Raw genomic sequence first — 23295 nt, forward strand, 5'->3', positions numbered from 1 at the left:
GGATCACAGAATATTCCTAGAGCAAAAAAAGTGAAATATGCAGGAGTTACCTTTTCGCAATCAATGAAAACTAATGATCGTATAATCTATTCCTACGATAAAGCTAAACGTGTAACAAACTCACTATACTCAACTGGATTAAATGCAAATGGAATGAATCCTATAGTCTCTGTGAAAGTCTGGGAAAGAGTTATATTGCCATCTGCTTTGTATGGCTCAGAACTCTGGTTTAATATGTCATATCAGGGCATTGAATCAATGGAGAAAATACAACGATATTTCGCCCGGAGAGTACAAGGTTTCCCTCAAAGATCGCCTACTGGATCTACGACATCGTGCTTGGGGATGATATCAATGGAAGCTCGCATAGATAAGCAAAAACTCGTATTCCTTGGTCGCATGTGTAGAACATCAGCAAATTTAACGGCTAAAAAGGTTTTCCTCTGGGCTGTTGGAAATTTTATTTTTGACCCCCAACATAGCTACAACTCTTTTATATATGATGTAAATACTGTACTAAAAAAGTATGATTTAGAAGACTATCTCAACGACTTTATTTTCACTGGAAAATTTCCAGACAAAATAACATGGAAAAACTTAATTGGGACAAGAATACAGATATTAGAGGAGAGAAAACATGAAATGAGTATCAGAAATCCATCAGAGGGATTTGGTAGATTTTTAAAAATTAATCCAGGATTAAAAATGCATCATCTATGGAAAATAGCTTACACTGACTCAAGCAGAAAAATGGAATATGGGACATTAATTCGTATTGGAGGAATGCAAGCAAGACCTGGACTGTGTCCCCTATGTGGCAAAATGAGTCATGACCGTATTTTGCACATTTCGATGAATTGTGCCTTAACCTCAGACGACAGAAACCACTTGATGGAAAGTCTATTTTCGTATATGCCTCCAGTGATTTACCGTGATTTCTGTGATCAGATCGATGATGTTATACTGATTATACTACTTGGTGGTTTAAATGATATATCAGAACGTTTAGAATTTGAGGCATGGTTAAATATGATCAGACTATCTACCAAGTATTTCATTAAGATAAAGGATATTATATATTCGATTCAATAGAGAACTCACACAGAATATAAGGAAAGAAATACTTGTACTGGATTGCAAAGAGAGTAGGAAACTATTTTTGTTGTGAGGATACATTTTCAAATGTTTTATCGTATATATATCTCTATCTAGATTAGTAATGATTTTAATTTATTTATTCGTTTGCTATTGGAAATAATTCAATAAGTAACGAATCTACTATTTTTGTGATTCTATGTATTTAAGTGCATTTCTTTTTTGTCTTAAAATCTTCAGAAAATGGAGGAATAAAAGAATATCATCATCTCTCGTTTACAGATACAGTTTGATGCTCAAATGAATGTATTTGATTTTTACCATTTTTATTTCCTTTTTTGAGTGAAATATTAAAGTTGATTTTTTAACTCTTTTCTAGATATTCTTCTGGGTACCATTTTTTGATTTTGGTTTCAACAAAACAAGACTGCAGAAGCTTCGTGAGGCAATGCCGCAGGGAATTTTGTGCACGTAAAGATAGCTGAGATGTTAAATTTATACGAAACTAAAATCTGTCCAAATACGTTTACGTACATATTTTTAGACGATAACATTTTTTTATAATCGGATAGAAAAGTGCCAGTTTCAAACTTTGCTAAGGACGACTGCCGCCAGCTTTTCAAAAAGACCATATTAAACTAGAACGTGAATTACGTCTCTGATCAGATACAATTTTTAACATTATCCTATTTTAGCAGAAAAAATACTCCTTAAAGCACGTGAGACTCCTTAAGGATGTGAAATAAATGAACAGAAAACGTCATTTCTTTTAAACTGCATGATAAGATTGCAAGTCAAAATATTTAATATTAGAGGAATCACAAATGGAGACTTTTCTGTTTTATATTATTAGACGAGTTCTGGTCAGAGGGGCCCTATCATAGGACATAAAAGTTTGTTCCAAAAGTGATATCAGACACAAATATATTTACTTCTAATCGCTATGTATACAACTTGTACTCATTTTCCCATTCAGAAAAAAACAGTACTGAAGAATGAAATGATTAACTGTACACCCATTTTGTAGGGAACGGGATTCCCCACTTTAATGGGTTTCAAATTTATTTTGAGCAACATTCGATAATTCAAAGGCTATTGTAAGTGTTAAAAGTAACGAGCTATCATTAACTGGTTTTACATCGCACATATCATGCATGGATTAGTTACTTTTTCATACGGGGTCCCGGGTGTCGGTGGTTCTTGCTGGGGTTTTTCCATTTTATTCCTACACCAGTTTATATTGGTCGCCATGTATAGCATGTCGTGTGCTGTATCGTTAAACCCACAACAACATGAGCTTGTTCATACGTGTACCAAATAACAATGATTTTTTATGCTTGTACCAAATAGCAATGATTGTTTTATACTTGTACCAAATAAAAATGATTTCTTCATACTTTTACTAAATAACAATGACTTTGGTTTTTGACAGAAAAATGGCATTATTTATTGACCAGATTTAACAAAAAACACTACTGTCATAGACAATAAAATTTAATTTAATATCATTTTGAATCAGTCACAATATGAGGATCAGGATGAGGGTCAAACGTTCATTCCTAGAACATTCTAAGATGTCAAACATATCAGTCTGTTACTAAACATTTAAGTAAAGAACTTGGCAAATAACAGGTACGCTGGGAATTCCCGAGGGAAAACCAGTTACCTAAACTTGAATCCAAGTAAAAATGTTTAAATAATAATAATAATAATCTATAATCTACAATCATTTACAGAAATTAACGATGTAATATGTTGTTTGCAAAAAAAGACATTAGTAGGTAGGTCCAAACTCCGATCCTCATTTATGCATCAAGGTCAGTCACACAATGCAAATTAAAAACATATAGCATTTGAAATCGAAGCCCAGAAATGATCAACGAGGACCGATAGGTATATATATATATATATATATATATATATATATATATATATATATATATATATATATATACCAAGAAAACATAATTTCTTGCGACGTTACAAAACTGGATACTCGTGAATAGAAATTAAATTACCGTATGGCATGTTTGGAATAATTTTTGCATGAAAAGATTTTTGGAAACTTTAAAACTTCATGCCTAATTTTCAATATTGTCGAATTATCTATTTATTTCATTCAGTTACGGTTCTCATTTCATCGTAGCTGTTTTTAAGTTCCAGTATTGAAAGCGTCACAACACATGAAAGTACAAGAGATATAATTGTTGAAGACAGCAATGCTCGCTTGTATATATATATATATATATATATATATATATATATATATATATATATATATATATATATATATATATATATTAATTTAAATACAAAAGGTGTAGATTTGCTACACTGACATGTTAACCTTTAGTGGCACCTATCAAGTCAGTGCTGTTAAATTTAACTAATAACACATTGTACTAATTCTTTTCAAAATGCTTGTTTGCTAACTATTTAAGTGCAGGGCAACACTTTTAAAAATTTTGTTTGTTATCTATTTATGTACAGGGCAACAAGGACATCTGCAGAATTTTTGTTTGGGTGGGTGGCAAACATGTAGTGGTCAGCTATTAAGTTTTACGGATGTAGGCCAGAATATGTTTAGAGATGAAACCCCTTCCCCCTATGTACCTGGGTACATGCCGGGCAAGAATTTTAACAACTCCTCAAAATTTCTGGAAACATTATGCAGCGGTATGTCCAAGGATTACATTAAAACTTAAGTTGACTTATAAATTGTCTAAGCATTCAAAGTTAATGACTTCATTTGCATGACCAGTCGTAAATAGCAAATGGACTATATTTGTCTTCATTCAGTCGTGTCAACATTATATGAATGTTGACATTTGGATAGTTTTCACCAAACTTCATTTGTTTTGTTTTTTGTTGTTTTTTTTTTTTTTTGTTTTTTTTTGTTTTTTTTTTTTTTACCAAACTGATCACTTCTTTTAAGACATTATTGGAATGCGGACTACATGCAATATTTACTGACCTCCGAAATTGAAGAGTTTGACAACCTGCAAAAACTACGCACATCCGAAACTGAGGTGACAACAGAAGTGCTCCGATGACAACAGAAGTGCTTCGATGAGCATGGGTTATTTAACGATTGCAAAAACACGTTAACACATTTTTATGAAGAGTTTTACTTTGTACAGTTACAATCAAAACACGTATTAGAAATGTTATAATGACTTTACTAAGTCATTACAACAAAGTATGTAAAGGGGCCAAATGCTTACAGCCATTTTTGTTAGACTCTTACCATGCATGCTGGTATATTATCATAAATTGCATAGTAAATCCCTAGAGAACAGAGGCGATGGTGCAGAGTGAACTCTTGCCAAAGTGTCCATCGTTGCTGTTCAATTTTGTATGAGGTGAAAACTAGGTATGTATACCTACTGTCTTTAGTAATTCAAATTTAGCCATTGTTAATCCAATAAAGAACACAAATTCACTGTTGTATCTGTGATGCACACCAGAAGGAAAGCAAAATGTTAATATGGACCATTGCATGACTCGAAAACACCCGCCGTGCAATCAGCAAATGTTTCAGATATGTTATGTAAACAAGTATACAAATCAGTAAATGCTTCATGTTGGTCCCTATAAGGTCCGAATTGAAATCTTCCATTAGAACTCGTAACCGTGTCTTTGATACCTGGACAATGGCACACTCGTGAAGAATAATCATCATCGTCATTAACATAATCTTTCCTTCCTCCGATAGGATATGTACGATATAGAACAAATATACACGCCAGAATGTGAGCATTGTCTTAATATTATGAAGAAATCATGGTAGTGTACATGACAGAATAAATACACATCACTAACAAAAGGAAACGGTAATTTTGTACGTTTAAGATATGATCATGTGGGGAATGTACGGTTATGACATATCCAGTGAGGAATGGCATCGACGAGGTGATATCTCCATCCCTCACAAGATAAATGACAGTATTATGTATTATGTACAACTTAACATGGAGTCGTAAAAAGTCAATTATAATATCAAGATGTATCATTATTTGCATGTTCATGGTGCAGATTAACTGTGAACATGTATATCATAATTTCAAAACATTTTCTTAACTGCTCATTATTTACCATAAAGCTTCTCAAGTATTGCACCATTTTGAAAATATCTTATTGACCGCCGTCATTGAACATTGAAATAACAAAGAAAAATATGTTTTTATCATTTTAAGTAAGAAAATATTTTGCAACGGATTTTACTTGTGTTAATAAATGCTGCCAGACTAGCGAATAAGTACATATGATATAATTCTGATAATCTTTGATTTTTGTATTAGGACATATTTCTTGTATCGTTTAATAAACCAAAGTTTGACACGGTAAGGATTTAATTATGATACACTCATATTAATTTATATTATTGTTTAAAACATATCAAAAAGAAGAGGAAAAAGCAAGTAGGTACAGTTAAGATAAGATCGTGTGAGTGATGTACCGTCCTATCATTACCTAACGAGGAATATTTACAGCCATTACGGAAACCGCTACAAGAAAATGGACAGCCTTTACCGGTTAATTTTTTCAGACTCGGTACATCTCTATCAATGCCACAATGCAACCTTCGAGGCGCAAAAAAAACCAGTTCTGACACATGGATGTATCCTTCTTTCCAAGCCTAGGACGCTAATACAAAGGATCTTTAACTTTTATGTAACAACTTTGGATACTTAATTGTGTTTTCCTTGCATATAACAATTTCAGATATTTCTCCGTGTTAAAAATAATCTTGATTGTAAAGTCCTTACACATGAAAATCACATACTTTCAGTATATTGAGGGGAGAGAGATACGCCAATCTGCGCGCCTCCCCCGCCCCCCAAAAAATAATAGAGTGTGAAACAACTCTTAGAGTAAGATGTCTTTAAAACACTTTAGATGGTTAAATTGATACCCTGGTATCGCTTAAAATGCTTAAGCTTCTGGGATCCCGCCTGAGTCTCATTCCCTCAGACTCCTTCATTACTGAGGATTTAACCAAGACTAGTTATAACCAAATAAACAAAATTGAGGGAACTTAAGAAAAATAATATAATCTATTCTTTTGGGACAAGGGATGGTAATATATCATTCAGAAAAACAGAAGGAGGTGAGCTATTTCATGTAAAGTCAGAATACGATATCCCAGTATCTTCGTAATTCGCATTAATTAATTAATTAAAAACTTTAATCTCCAGTTTGTAATTTGTGCACACAAGTTAAATATTTTCAGCAGTTAGGTTCACTTTGCAAACTTGATGAATTTCTTATTCAATCTCCATCGTCGCATTGTCGAATCTGTACCTGCGGCCAAGTATGTTTACTTGATTGTGATGGTCTCTTAGCATTGTACACACAGTGTGAATTACATCGCTAACTCGTGCTATCCCAGTATGAGTAATGTGCTATTTTCAAATGACAAAGAAGTCATTCAGCTCAGTTACTGGTATATGTACATTTGAGCGACATGTATGTGTGTATATGTAGGTACAAATATATATGAATGTTTATATGAACGCAAATACGTATATATGTGCATGAATGTAGGTACGTATGTGCACGCGTTATACACGTATGTGTCTCGCTACAGTTACCTTACCGTTGTCCAGTCTTAAGGTGTCTACATTATGAGTTCATATCGAAGCAGAACTCTATATTTAACTTATGTGTATTGAATTTATCTGGCATATAGCTTTAAGATTGTATTTGTTTAAACTGTAAAATCACTAAATCATCTCCCCAGCTCTATGCCAACTCAACGAGCAAATTATCTCAATCACGAGAAACTTATAAGCATGATCTCATACATTGTTCTTTATCTTTCTTTATCTCCTTCTATGCACATTGTCAGTAACACAATGTTGTAAAATCAGACTTGTATATGATTTTACCATATTTTGTCTTCACAGAGAATACCTCCATGGTGAACAGCTACCACTTAATAAAATCCCCAATAATAATGGACCGCTCCGGTGGCCTAGTGATTAGAGTGTCCGCATCGGATACGGGAGATCATGGGTTCGATCCTCGGCCGAGTCATACCAAAGACTTACAAAAATGGTGCTAACAGCTGCCTCGCTTGGCGCTCAGCATTAAGAGGCTAGTGCTAGGACCGGTCGGCCTGGTGTCAGGATACTGTGATTGGGTGGGACATCATGCTACATGTCTGCGGCATGATGCCCCAGTGCTAGACATCACTATAAACTGCCACACTGCAGACATCGTAGCGATATGACTCGAAGATTGTTAAAGCCACGTTAAAAGTCCAAAATCAAAACACATCACACCAATAATAATGGATAACTCCATAATGTGGTATAGAATCTCCATTGGGGTATTCAACAACTGTTCAATGTTTTACTTAGCCATGAAAATCAACATCACAAATACGTCTCAAAAAATGTTTTATTAGCAATGAAATGCAATTGTTGCATTGCCATGTATCAAGAATATTATATTCATTTTAATGATTTCACTCCAACTAACTCTTTGTGGGGACATTGAAACAAATCCGGAATTAAACCTATCGAGGCTAATGAAATTTCTTTACTTCATCTAAATATATTGAGCTTGCGACAAAAACTTGATTACTTAGAAAGTATAAAATAGGAATTTTCAGTTTTATGCTTTAGTGAATGAAACACGTTTAAATTCTAGCATCAATATGGATTTCTTTACTTCATCTAAATATATTGAGCTTACGACAAACGCTTGATTTACTTAGAAAGTATAAAATAGGAATTTTAAATTTTATGCTTTAGTGAAACACTTTTAATTTCTAGCATCAATATGGATTGTTTAAAACTCGTTGGTTTTAAAGAACCTTTTATAAGACAGATATTGTCACGGAGGCAGCATCATGATGTACGTTTCTGAGAAGCTACTTGGCAATCGTCTGAACGATACGAGCTTTGAACGTCACGAACTAATGTGGCTCGAGATTACGTTACTCTCATAAATTAACCTTAGGGGTAGGGTAGAGATCAAACTATACTTCAAGCAATTTCTGGGAATGTTTTGGAGATTCAGTTTATATCGTCTGTGACAATTATAAACATATTATTATTATGGAGACTATAGCTCTGATTTACTTGTACCTTCTACTTCCGCATATTTATTTAATTTAATGGCAAGATATAATCTACGAAATGTCATAACAAATCCTACACAAGTTACTTCTACTACCAAAACCTTACTTTATCCAGTCTATGTAAGTAGTGGTACAAATATAATTCACAGATGTTTTAAAAACTGAAAGAGAATTTATGAATCATGATGCTCGAATATGTCAATCAGCGTTAGCGTGCACCTACCAGATGCCTACAGGCGTCGTATCTGGAGTTGCAGTAAAACTGATTTTAACAAATCTAACGCTCTGATAACAGGAAATAACTGAGAAGATCTTCTGCTAACATCAGTCGATATTGATGCAGTAACATATATTCACTACCAGACTGTTAGAATTCTCAACTTTTTGCATTTTTTGTAAAACTTAAACAATTTGCCCAACCGATAAACCATGGTTGGATTGCCAATTAAGAAAAATGATAAGTAAAAAGGATAGAGCATGCGAGTTTGCCATCAATCGCGATAGGCAATAGACTGGAACAAATTCAAACAAATCAGGAATAAAGTAAACAAGAAGAAAACGTGTTCTAAATAGCAATATTTGGAAAGTATCGATTTGCATCTTTCAGACTCTGAATATATGCTCCTAAACATTTTGGAAAATTACAAAATCCTTTTTGAAGCGATTCATCATTCAGATTCCATTCTACCACTAATAGATTAAAAAAAACCCATAAGTTTGCATCTATAATGAAAAAGAAAATGCTAACTTATTAAATGATTATTTTACCTGAATTTCAACTATTGATGATAGTAATATTCCTCCCCCTATTTTTCAATAGGGTTCCAAGGGTGTTCATTGCCGGGGGCGGATGTGGGAGATAAGCACCTACTTCCCTTGGAAATCCCCCAATGGCTTGCGTCTGATAGAGCCTCTGACAACCAAATCCAACTCCAGGCCTTCACGAGTGGCGGAACCTGTTTAAACTGACTGGAGAAGGGATGACAGGCGAGTTTCTGGCGCCTCAAAACCAGATGGTTCGGGCAGGTCGGGCTCGTTAACCTTGGGTGGTCGCCCATCTAGGAGAAGGTAAACTCCGATTTCAAACCTTCGCTGCCTTGCGACTATACCCTCTCATGGGAAAGGCTAAGGGAGTAAATCCCAACAGAAAATTCGGATACGTCCCTAAGACGACTTGGCATTGCTTTCAGTGTCATCTCAGCAACTACGACGCAGCTGGTGCCATGACGTATCGGCTTGTCCTTTCCCTTGGATCCATCAGCTGCGTGGAGAGGGGGATCAGCTGCATGGGCAACAGTGGATTCTCCATATCATCCTGCCCAGGCTTGCGCCCTGGAGAGGACACTCCAGCTTCGCTCGAAAGCGTCGATACAACACGGGAAGCAGCAGTTTACCGGTTATAAGTTGAACTAAAGAAGGCCTTAGAGAAACACTCCTAAGGTAAAGCCCCAGGGAAGGATGGCATCCCAGCAGAAGTCATCAAGTACGGCTGTAGCGTGCTGCTTAATCACCTGCACGACCTCCTCTGCCAGTGCTGCGATGAGGGTGCAGTGCTTCAGAACATGAGAGACGCCAACATCGTAACCCTGTACAAGAACAAGGGCGATAGAAGCGACTGCAACAACTATAGGGGAATATCCCTTCTCAGCATTGTGTTTAAAGTTTTCGCACGCGTCATCCTGAACAGACTGCAGACACTAGCTGACACAATGTATCCGGAGTCGCAGTGCGGGTTCCGCGCAGAGAGGTCCACGATCGACATGATCTTCTCCGTCAGGCAACTGCAGGAGAAATGCAGAGAACAACACAGACCCCTCTTCCCGGTCTTTATAGGGTATGCAGAGAACTCGCCCCATGGAGAACTCGCCCTGAGAGAACTCATCCCAGGTGTCAGGAGAAGTCGCCCCATGGTGGTTGGAGAAGTCGTCCCACTTCGCCTGGAGAAGTCGTCTCAAGGATAATATATAGTAATTCTGAGATGTCGCCACATGGTTGTTAAGGCTTTATTTATTGTTTGTTTTTCTTCAACTTAATAACTTTCACATGAGATGCCTCCGACGCATATTCGGGATCACCTGGAGCGATCGAGTAATAAACAACGAGGTGCTTGAACGTGCCAAGATTTCCAGCATGGTCACACTCCTCCGCCAACGTTGCATCAGATGGCTGGGCCATGTACGTCGGATGGACGACGGACGGATCCCCAAGGACATTCTTTATTCCAAACTCGCCTTTGGCAAAAGGTCAATCAGACGGCCACATCTCCGCTTCAAGGATGTCTGCAAGCGCGACATGAAAGCCCTTGACATCGATGTCAACACCTGGGAAGATCTCAAACTAGTCAGGTCAAGCTGGCGACATGCTCTGATCACTGGTCTGAAAGCCGGCGAGGACAAATTACGCTTGCTAGGTGATGGAAAACGATCGCATAGGAAAAAGAAGCAGCTCCAACTAACACCAGACACAGCCTTCAAGTTCAGCAAGTGCAGCAAGGACTGCAGTTCCCGTGTTGGACTACATATCCACAGCAACGCTGCACAGCCACCAACTGACACATTTCTCCTGGGAGCACTTCCATCGACTCTCGAGACTAACGGATGCCAACCATTTTTCAAAAAAATACTCAGATACCTTAAACGAAATTACAGATATGACTGATTCCATATCTGTCAATAAAGGCACTGGGCCTGATGGTGTAAGTCATAGAATGTGCAAAGGCGTTAGTGAGACAATACCAACACCACTAGCAACGCTTTTTAATCGATTAGAGAAGGAAAATAAATTTCCAGATAAATTGGAACTTGCACACATTCTTCCCATTCTTGGAAAAGGTGATCCACGTGAGGTTGCCGAATATAGACCAATCTCTCAACTTAGATGTGTCTCAAAAATCCTTGAAAGATACATATTTATAAATTTTAATCGGGATTCCTTCCTGGTCACTCCACTGTTTTTCACCTTTTTGAAATGTATCATAGCATATGCAATTCATTAGAACAATCTCCAAATTCTTGTATTTTGTGATCTATCAAAAAGGTTTTGATTGGGTCTGGCACAGAGGCTTGTTATTTAAATTGAACAAATACGGCGTTTCAGGTGAGCCAATAAAATGGTTTGAAAGCTATTTTAGTAATAGAGAACAAACGGTCCATTTGTAATATGCTTATTAACGGGAAATGATTATAAATGATGGTGTGCCATAAGGATCCTTGCTTGGGACACTCTTGTTTTAAATGTTTGTAAACGATATTGCCGATCGTATGAGCTCTCACACTCCTCTTTTTGTTGATGACTCATCAATATATTATTGATAACTTGATTGTGCTGAAATAGAGCGTATCATGAATATTGATCTAATAAAACTTTATAACTGACCCAAGCTGGCTTTTAAGTTTAATCCAGAAAAATAGTGGCTATATTTTTCATGAACAAAAACGTATCAAATAATCCTGAATTTGTTTTTTGATGATATTGAACTTAAATATGTGGATTCTCTTCGCCATCAAGGATGAACTTGTTACAATGATAACATTTTAAAAACAGCATCATCTCGAATAGCCAATCTTCGAAAACTAAAATAGAAATGTAGCAGTCACATTTTATCAAAACTATATAATTTATATCAGGCCTATATTGAAATATGTCAGTGTAGTGGATGCTCGTTGATTGATTCAGAAAAAGAAATTGGAAAAACTACAGCTTGAGGCAAAAGAATTGTTACAAGCCTTTCAAAATACACTAGTTGGCAATATTTCTATTTAGAAACAGAGTGTGGAATGTTTGCAGTCTGGAAGGAAAAGATAAAAATTATTAACACTCTACAAGATTAAAACGAGTAAAATTCCAGACTATCTCGTTAAATTACTCCCTCCCCCGTGTCCGAAAAGAAAAACAAATTATAACCTTCGGCGATCAAATAATTTGGGAATTCACAGTTTCAGGCTAAATTCTACCAAATCATCTTTTATACCCTCAACGGTATCTTTGTGGAACAATCTCGAACAGGATACTCAATGTACTATGTCTTACAGTGCTTTGAAAAAGTGTTTTATGTCCGAATATCGTATGTAGCAAAATGACAAGTTAATCGAACCCTAGATATTGTCCATACTAGATTACGAAATGATGTAAATTCGTTATAAGCTGATCTTTGCCGTGTTAAACTTGCCGACACCACTTCTTGTTCCTGCCTTGGCATCAAAACCATTATGCTTTCCTTCATGTTCTGTTCTAGGTACAGTAGACAACGAACTGATTTCTTGAGAAAATTACTTCCAGTATCATATGCAGCTATTAGCTTCAATTTACTACTTCGGGGAAAGGGCAATGCTAATGAAAAATATAGAATTTTACATCATGTATGCAAATATATAACGGCTACTGGACGATTCCAACAACTTACTGAAATCGTGATTACTGTCACTATGCCTGTGTCTGTCTGTCAGTCTCTCTGTCTCTCTCTCTCAGCAGTTTTCATTATTATTTTGTTGTCTTGTTGAATATTTTGTAATACTTGTATCATGTATGGAGACAGCTAATTTAAGTTGTTAGAACTTGTACCCAACCCAATTGTATCCTATTGTGACAATAAAATATTTTAAAACTAAACAGACTCCTTATTTACTCCTCCCCCATTACACACATGATATTTCTAGGTCAACCACTGTATTTGGAGGCAAGCAAATAATTTCAACAATTTTTACTTTTCCAAAATAAATGCTGGCATTCTCATGCATGAGTGTCTATGACCTCTTTTTAAGGAACCTTTGTTGATCATCATATAATGTCCAAGGGCAAGTCATTTGATTTTGTGGTCGCTCCAGTACAAATCCAAAATGCCCTTAATCAATCATCAAATGTTCCATGGATGCAAGGATGTAATCTATACAAGTATGGAAATATGTTGTTCTTTCCTATAACAACAGTTTCTAATTATACTACTGTAACAAAGTCTATATGATTGTTGATGTAGTCCACTTTCAGTGACTTCACTATAGATTGCATATAGAAATAAACATAATTCAAGTAAATAGGTAAAATGTTGGGTTCTGACCGCCCAAGACATAGTGAAACCAGTCATGACAACAAAATGAATACAACAATGAAAGATCAATAATGATGTATATGAAGAGAGAATGAATGACTAGTCAGTCAGGAGAATGAATCGATCAACAGTAACAAAATTCAGCATTGTCGTGAAAATGAATATATATATATATATATATATATATATATATATATATATATATATATATATATATATATATATATATATATTCACATCATGAAAATGAATGCATTGCAAAGTCTCCAACCTATGAACACACACACACACACACACACACACACATACATACATATATATATATATATATATATATATATATAATCATCATCATCATCATTGGCGACTCAGTCTCGAAAGACCATGCGAATAGCGCCCTTGGGGTGTTGTCCGTCTCTGTTGGCATCATCTGCTGTGGCTGTGCAGGCCTATACGTGAGTGACAGTCCCTACTGCACTTGGTACAGACATACTGGGAAGTCTGCGTTACTGTGATTGCTGCTGCTCTTACGTTTCTCTTCCACCAACTGGTCTCTCCTCGCATCAGCGACTGATATGCCATTGTTTACAGTCAGTCTCCAGGTGCCTCATTCCTCGGCCAGCTCTTCCCAGCCATCGGGTGAGAAGTTGCATGCCTTCATGTCCCTCTTGCATACATCTTTGAAACGGAGTGAGGGGCGGCTGACTCTTCTCATGCCAGTGGCCAGCTGTCCATATAGTATGTCCTTTGGTAGCCTTCCATCCTCTATGCGTCGGACGTGTCCCAGCCATCAATGGCGGCGTTTGCTCAGCAGGGTGTACATGCTGGGGGTACTTGCACGCTGCAGGATCTCGCTGTGTGGAACACGGTCTTGCCAGCTGATTTTCAGGATGCGTTTTAGGCACCGTATATGGAAATTGTTCAGCCGGCGTTCTTGCCTCATGTAGGTACTCCAGGTCTCACTTCCGTATAGAAGGGTGCTGGGAATGCAGGCCTGGTAGACTCGGACCTTGGTGTGCTCTGTCAGCGCGTTGTTTTCCCACACCTCTTCATTAATCGAGCCATGATGGTGTTTGCCTTTCCAAGCCTTCTGTCCAGCTCCATATCAATCAAGAGAGTGTTGCTGATGGTTGACCCCAGGTAGGTAAAGTTGTTGACTGCTTCCAGGGTGACACCGTTGATTTTGATGGATGGGGCAATGGTGGCATCTTGCACGCTGACATTTGTTTTTTCCAAGCTGATGGTGAGACCAAACTGCATGCAGGCATCAGCAAAACGGTCTCCCAGTCTCTGGAGAGCTTCCTCGGTGTGGGTCACAAGAGCTGCATCATCTGCAAAAAGCATCTCCCTGATGAGCACAGCTCACTTTGGTCTTTCAGCGCAGTCGTGCCAGGTTGAACAGCCTCCCGTCGGACCTGGTGTGTAGATATATGCCATCCGTGGACATGTCGAAGGCGTAGGACAGGAGCAGGGAGAAGAAGATCCCAAAAAGTGTTGGTGCCAGCACGCATCCCTGCTTCATGCCGCTGTGAATTGGGAAGGTGGTTGAGGAGGATCCATCAAACAGGACTGTTCCCTTCATATCTGCATGGAAAGAGATTATCATACTGAGGAGTTTTGGGGGGCGACCAATCTTATTCAGAAGTTCAAAAAGGCCCTTCCTGCTGACCAAGTCAAATTGCCACTCCCTATTATTATTCTTAGACAAAGTGAACATAACATCTATCACCAGTCAACTTGAACATACACAAGTAATGATCTTTAATAATAGAAATATCTTGTAGATAGATTGTATCATTTTGTTTCCTTTTGGAGTGGAAAACATTCCTTATTTTCTTACTCTTTACCAAATCCGTACATTTTTGTGAAAATATTCTTGTATGACAATCCATAAAAACATCATAATAAGAACTGTATACCTGTATTCCAGACAAAGATCACTAAGAAAATGTATTATTACTCATAAAGACCATTATAAAATCAAGAAAGACAATAATATTGTCACACATAATAACAACTTTATCAATAAATCTTAATATGATCATCTGTGAAGTAAAATCTAAACAACAAACTGCATCACTAATTTGATATATACATTACCAATCACAGCAAACAAAAGAATGTTGTTATTATTGTAGGTTTAACATCATTTTTCAGTATATGATAGGCTATACATTGCAGCCAGTATATATGGTAACAGAAAACCTGGAAAAGCCCCGGAAAAAAATACTGACCCATGGTAAGCTACTGGCAAGCTTTTTCATATACCCTCATTGGCCAAACCTGAGACTGGAACCAATGCAGACAGGTGAGTCAGAGTCTATGCCTTTCCAAGACACAGTACTAAGGTCAAGTAAAAAAAGTGAACAAGCCTATGGTCAGGTGAGCTAAAAATGATGCTCAAGGTGGAGATACTTGTAGAAATTGTCCTCTCTACTAGCATGCAACTGCAAGTCCAAGTGAACATGCTCCATCATGTCTTGTCCAGAAAATAGACTGTGTCTGTGAGCATTTCTTTTCAAGGTACAGCCAACTTTGCATATATTGAAATAAAGTTGTGTGTTTGTGGGCATGAGAGAAAGGTTTGTAGAGCTTTCCCAATTAGGAATCAGACAACAGATAAATTATTACAATAAAAATATTCGAAATGTCTTCAATTTTTATTTCATTCATAAAAAAGCACCTGAGAACAACAGACTACTTAAGGGTACACTTAAGTCTTTAGTTTGCAAATATATCTGTGCGAGAGAGAGAGAGAGAGAGAGAGAGACAGAGAGAGACAGAGAGTGAATTCTGAAATGGCATTTTGCCTGTAGCATTCTTTCAATAAATTAAAGTCTCCAGAGGAAAAATTTGTTTATTCATAAAAAGTAAGAATCAGTAAAAATGACGACACCTAAAAATTTTTAAAAATTGTTGAATGTAGACTGGAATGATCTATATCTGCTTGCATGACAATCATATATTGGCATATTTTTGGCATGTCTCTCTCTTTCATAATTAAGTAAAAATGCACTACAGTTTGTGCATATGTACCTTTAATAACTCTGAGAACCTCATTACACTGACAGAGTCAAAACTGTTAAAAGTGGATCTGACAGTATTTCAAAAAAGTGTATTTAACAGTATTTCAAAAAGGTGAATTGGACAGTAATTCAAAAAGTGGATTTTACAGTATGAATGGAGTTGTGTATTTAAAAAAACTTCTTCTATTATACCAAGATGAAAAAAATATGATGTACAGTGGATCTAGCAATACTGTCAAAATTGGAATAATTCATTAAAACAGCAAAACTTTAAATCACTGATTTCTTGACATTGTTTGTGAAAATAATGAATTAACATCCATTCCCATGTATGTACTGTGTTTTTTTTGCTGTGAATCATGAATTAAATTAGAATACCTTCCTCGTGCTACCCCCCCCCCCCCCATGCCTTCCCACAAAATTGGGAACTGTTGAAATTATCACTTCTGTTAACACATTAACCCCTAGCGACGACTTAACGGGGCAGGCGGTAGTAGCCTACTGCTGAGCTCTGTAGTGTCATGGTCGCTAGGGTGGTATTATAGAAAGGTAGACAGATGTAGCTCTACAATGATACAAAATAATCTGGAATATTTAGCTGCACTGCAAAATACTGATCAAAAAATCTCATTTTTTGAACCCAACCTTTTTGTTCCCAAAATTCGCACGTGGTCAGAATCCAATTTTGTGTCTGGATTTTAAATTTTTTGGTCTCAGATCTAAGGCAAACCGGTATGAACTGCAAACAGACAGATGAGCCTTTGCAAAAAGTAGGATAAGATGGGCATTTGGAATAAAATGTGATCTCGATACAAAAAAAAAGGCTCCGTTTAGCACCAAAAGAAAGAAATTTAAAAAATTCAACTTTTACCCTTCTGCTCATGCACTTGTCAAATAGCCAATGAAAAACGATTTCTAACACAACAAGGCAGTATGTTATTGAAAGATCACCGGAGATTTTGTGTTTTCGGATCTATTCAGAAATAGCTTTCAAAATGTGTTTCCTACTTGATTTTCAGGTGAAAATGACAAAATCCTCCAGGGGTTAATGTGTTAAAACCATAACTATGAAATAAAATAAAATAAAAGAATTTACAAGTTGTTTTCAAGCAATATAAAACTTGATTGGATCACCTTTAGTATTCAATTACTGGTTTTCAAAAGTTACTTGCTTATCCTCTAAGTCCAAACATCTTAAGATATATATTGTCGTACTGTCTACTATTTGACAGGTATGACAAGATCTACAGTATTTACCAACATCACTTTTGATTTTTGGTCAGTAGAAGTGAGTCAAGATCTTGTTTTATTAATCCCTAAATGACCAGCCAAAGGTGTGTCATGGGCCAGAATAAGTATTTCCTGTCTGTAAGGTTTTGGCTTTCTAGTGGTGGGCCTGAAATCCTAACTGACTGTGTATTGACACCAATCCAACTACTGTCATATACCACCAAGCAATGTGAAATTATATCAAGATTTTTTTTTCATAACAAACATGCCCAATCCTAGAGTTTCTGCATTATCAAGTCATAAGATGACTCAGAAATTCCCTGAATATCATGGAAAATGTAATACCAATAGGTATGACATTAATGCATGTTATTTCAATGGATAACATAACACTGATAGGTATGATATTGATGCATGTTATTTCATGGAAAACATAACACAGACAGGTATGACATAGATTAATATTATATCATGAAAAACATAACACCAATAGGTATTACACTGATGCATGTTATTTCAAGGAAAACAGGTATGACGATACATTATTTCATGGATAACATAACACTGATAGGTATGACACTGATGCATGTTATATATTACACAATAAGAGTGCTGTGAATAACACATTATATACCAACCCTTCTTTTAATAGTCCTTCATGAATGGAACTGGAACCACCCTCACAGTTTGGTCCAGGTCTGCGATGAAGAACATATGTAAGTATTTTCTTCCTTCAGTCAGTGATCTTGACCTTTGATATTCTGAACTCCAAAATCAATAGGTTTCTTCCCTGCCTCAAGTGCAAACTATCCACAGAGTTTAGTTCTGGTATGTGATATGGAGTTAATGTTATTGTGTGGAAACATAGCTGTTCTTTCAGTCACATATTTGATCTTTAGAACCCAAACATTTATAAGGCTCTTGCTTACTCCAAGTACAAGCTAAACACAAAGTTATATCTATGTATGTAGTGTAGAACTCATGTTACTGTGCAGAAACTTTTTTTCCTTTCTAGCTATAATAGTGACCTTGACCTTTTGACCCCAAAATCTATAGGGTTCTTCTTTATCACAAGTGCAAGCCATTTATAATGTTTGGAATCTGCAGATGATGAAGAACTTAAGCTATTGTGCCAAAAAGGAAAAGTTAACATACAAACAGATAGAGTCATAACATAATAACATACAAACAGGGTCATAACATAATAACATACAAACAGATAGCGTCATAACATAATAACATACAAACAGGTAGGGTTATCACATAACAACATACAAACAGATAGGGTCATAACATACAAACAGATAGAGTCATAACATAATAACATACAAACAGGTAGGGTCATAACATAATATGCTCAAGATGGGTGTATAAAAAGAAAAAGGTAATCAATTATTTCTGTGAGCAATTCCTAATAAACAGACTTTGCACATAGATTCTTTCTCGCATTATTCATGACAATGCACATATCATGGTCAGGCATTCTTAAATAGTAAAAGACTTAATCTTATCTGTTCTTATATATTTACAGCCTGTTTATAATTCTTATTTGACCTTTCTGTACTATGTCTTGAAAACAGAGACTCTGTGACCCATCTGAAGTACCTAAATACCTACTATTCTCATTTCCTGTTGTATCCCAACTTGGACAGAAGCAGTGTAATCTGGACTGACATACAATGTTAAAAGAACAAGTAAGTATTATTCTATTTTGGCTGATAAACAGTAAACGTGGCACAAATTTCCATGAAGAGATAACTTTCATTTTTCCTTTCAATGCCACTACCAAAAACTGTTCTGTACCCAGCAAAAGCATGACACAAACACTCTATGTAGCAAAAAAAAGTATCCATACTTCTTGCTGCAGAAGATAAAGTACTGACCCAAAATATGTTCCTATTGCTAGTTTTTATATTAGGCCAAATAAATATTCTTTGTCATTCAAAAACTGTGGTGTTTCAAGAATCACAAGTCTTTATCTATCCATCAGCAGGGTATATTGTACCACCACAAGTCTACATCTATCCATCAGCTGGCACATTGTATCAGCCCAGTTCTTCCTGAAATTTAAACAAAAATGTCACACAGTATAAACTTTCATGCTACAGGTATCAGCTGATCCTGTCTTTGCCTGTATTCAACATAAAAATATGCTTAAGTTATCTAGTTAACTCAAATTTAATTGACCTATTTACTGAAATCTGAACAATATTGTTGAAAAAGGAGTCTATTTAAAATCTATATAGTCCATATACTGTCCTAAAGTGACCACAAAATTCAATTTTCTATAAATTTTTAATGTACTGACAATTAAGATCCCACCTATTTTTGGACATATGTCTAATTTGTTTGGACATAACAAACTATATTACTTGGGCATACTCATGTCTAATTTTGTTTGGACATTGGACATACTCTTGTCTGATTTTACTTGGGCATACTCATGTCTAATTTTGTTTGGACATACTCTTGTCTGATTTTACTTGGACTAACTCAAGTCTGATTTTCCATAAAGTTTAAGGCTTTGTTAAAAACTTGCCCCCTACTTCAATAGTCTGAGGAATTACCACAATAGGTGTTACTAAGAAGATTTATGAACTCAAGGACAAGGAGTAACAGTAATGACATGTAAGGGATTTTAGTTCAATTTACCTTCAAAATGCATACGGTCACTAATATTAGGCTAGGCAATCCTTGTTACTGACTGTTCATTCCATATGATTACTATTATTATTATAAAAACAATGATAAAGGAGCAGAAATTCATTAAAAAAATAAAGAAGAGCAAGCATGCATACTTTTATCAAAACAATGTTTATACACGTGAGAAAAGACTATATATTTTCAAATATTTAGGGCTGTTCCAGTGAAAAAAACTTAGGATCCAGGAAAGTCACTTTTTAAGTGGAGTATTCACCCATCAATGCAGTTAAAGAGTTTCATGTTCTTTTCATCTGAACTCTGTCAATAATCATAGTACCCTATAATACCTACCTTTCCTGGGTACAATAACAGGGAGCAGAAATTCATTAAAAAAATAAAGGATGATAAACAGCTTAAATGGAACATCCTTTATGAAGAATTTTTTAAAATTGTAATACTCTGTTCTCTGTCTGGAGACGTTGGTTAAAGATGGTTCTAATTTCAAATACCAGCTATTATTTTTCTTTCTTCTTATTTTCTAATTACTTTGTTTACATAATATCTGCTCAAGCTTCCATATCATTGAAGATATCAACAACAGTGTATAGTACTCATTTTAAAAGACTGATCGTATTACCAGTACTCAATTTTATAACACCATTCATGGGAGCAGTACTCATTTTTATTATAACACTGTTCATTGGACCAGTACTCAAATTTTAAAAAATCATGTTGCCAGTGCTTTTTCTGTGCAAAGTTAACACTGGAGTGATGTTCTCACAAGATCATCTTCTTCAATGTAGCTAAAACTCCAAATGACGGAATTTAATGAAACCAAATTGTAATTGGTTTTCATAAGCCTAAAATATGAACGAAGTGGGGAAAAAGCTCAATGGCAATTAATGAACCAAACCGGACCATTTTACAGGGACCCATGACGATCCCTATATTGCAAGAGAGACAGCAGTGAAGTAAATGGCTGTACATTGCTGGACCACTGTATTATACTCCATGAAAATTTGTTAATTTAGGAAATACAAAAGTTCCCTTCAATAGAAGCATTTGATTTTTGTAGTCAACACATAAAACACACAAAAAACACCATTCACTCTCAGGAATATACCTAACTCAGAACTTCCAAGTTTCATAAAAAATCTGACAAAAAGTCTCCCGAGTTGAAACAAACTCGGCCATTCAGATGCAAAATCACCTGATTAATATGACTGGATCTCACTGAGTATTAAACCTGTGTGACAGCTTAATGAAAAAAGGCTACATTCTCAGACTGATTAAATTCTGATCAGAAATCAAGTCTCTAGAGTCGTAGCAGCACAACCAATAAAATGCAAGATCATCTAATTAATATGTGTACTTTTTGCTCACTCATCAAACATCATGATAATTTAAGCCTATTAAGTTTATCAAAACCAAATTCTTTGTTTGGTATTTTACAGCACATGAAAGCATAAAGGCTATACATGCCAAGGCAAACTAAATCAACTGCCTTTCCCAAGGAAACGCTGACAGGTAATGAATATGATACCTTCTGATTACATATCCAACACTCAACCACTTGATATACTTTGGTCAAACAAGTGGCCTTCAAACCAACAAGCTCAGCGAAACAGAAACAGGATCACTACATTAAAATGTAGAGATTTTGCTCATTTTCAAACTTATTCCAGATCATGATAATAGAAGCAGTTTCCTACAAGTTTTGAAGCAATAATTTCCACATCTCTTCCATTTTTGTTTGTCTGGATGAAACTGATTTTTTCCTGATTCGCTTCACCATTACTGAACAGAATTTATTGTAAAAATCTGGCACTTAAAAAACATGCATTTTTATAATAAATTTAAAACTCTCTCTCATAACATCTGAATTAGAAATTTGACCATATTCTAAACCAACACAATATGTATCACTAGACACAAGTATAGCTACTGAAATGAATATAAATTTTCAGGCAACTCATTTTAATGTACAGAATAAAAAATATTAACTTTACTTGGCTTAATGGCATATATTTGTTTGAAGAAGGGTTTTTAGTAAAGGACTGTTCCAGTTTTGACAATAAGCCCTTAAAAATGATATACCTTTGTACAAAAGAAAGGATTTTAAAAGATCAACTTATGTAGGTTTAGGTGAAAATGCTTCCAAGCATTCATCTTTGTACAGCACATACAAATCTCTGTCATCATTTTATTAAGTAGATGACACTTATCCCTACAATTATTATGCTCTTACTTAAAAAATTACATTTAGGGTAAGTTCTTCAATAATTTCAAAAAGATGTGTTTGGACACAAATTTTCAAACCTATTTCTATCGATGGAGTATTTTTTAAAAACTTAGTATTGTGCATCCATCTGAGGCATATGCTATATGGACAAACCTACCACTTCCTCCTCTCCCATGTAGAAATAGGTCTCTAGCAGGTGACTGGCTTTGGAAGCTAGGTCCTCGTTCCTGTGATATTCCAACCCCTCAAGTTGGGTCACCCCATCACACTGTTCCATCACCTGCACACCCTAAATACAATAAATGGACATGAGTAAACCAGACAGGCCAATCAACTGGACCAAAATCCATCAAGGTCTGACAAACATGGAGACATTAGAAATGTAATAAGTTTATTAGTAAATTGTGATTTTGTCTGCAAACCCAATCACAATTATTATGGAATAAATACTAAATACCTCTTGATCTAGCAATCTTGTAAAGACAACATATTTCATCTTTAGCATCTATATATTATATACATAAAGGGAAGAAACTCTTCCCCATTATCTCCCCTACCACTGCTTGGTGGCTACCCATTAACCAGAAACAGTTTAAGCTGAGCAATACTTGACTTATGATGCTTGCATTTTCAGGTAGTTGTGGAAGGGTTCATTAATTTACTACAAAACTGACTTCTGCAATTGAATACATTTCCAGATCACATTACTGTCAGATAAGGTAACAGGAAGAAGAAAATACATGAGCATCTAACCCTTTATCTTTGAGGGAAGAATAGCTAGTTTCCCTATTTAAAGGATAAACCTGTTCTCCTAACATAAGGACAGCACAACCAATGGTCAGATACCATCTGATGACAATATATGGATGAGAAGAAAAGAATGACTTTTCCATACCAAGAAATATCCAGGCAAATCTAGCAAAAG

At 35.8% G+C, this 23295-nt stretch overlaps 1 protein-coding gene across 2 annotated transcripts in view; it reads right to left on the minus strand.

Annotated features, from left to right (window-relative positions):
• Nucleotides 1-16070: 16070 nt before the first annotated feature.
• LOC149775761 (uncharacterized) overlaps nucleotides 16071-23295 on the minus strand; it is a 54373-nt gene continuing 47148 nt past the window's right edge. The window contains exons 12-13 of one of the 2 annotated variants that reach the window (XM_089944397.1): nucleotides 22528-22659; nucleotides 16071-19545 (exon numbers count right to left, since the gene is read on the minus strand). In XM_089944397.1, coding sequence (XP_089800523.1) covers nucleotides 19531-19545; nucleotides 22528-22659 — 147 coding nt within the window. In that variant the 3' untranslated portion in view covers nucleotides 16071-19530. Of the gene's footprint in view, nucleotides 19546-22527; nucleotides 22660-23295 lie in introns of those variants that run through there. The other variant, XM_089944398.1, reaches the window with a different exon arrangement.

This window comes from Sinohyriopsis cumingii, chromosome 19 (assembly GCF_028554795.1).
Source record: "Sinohyriopsis cumingii isolate HCF-2022 chromosome 19, ASM2855479v2, whole genome shotgun sequence".
NCBI classification, from domain to species: Eukaryota; Metazoa; Mollusca; class Bivalvia; order Unionida; family Unionidae; genus Sinohyriopsis; species Sinohyriopsis cumingii.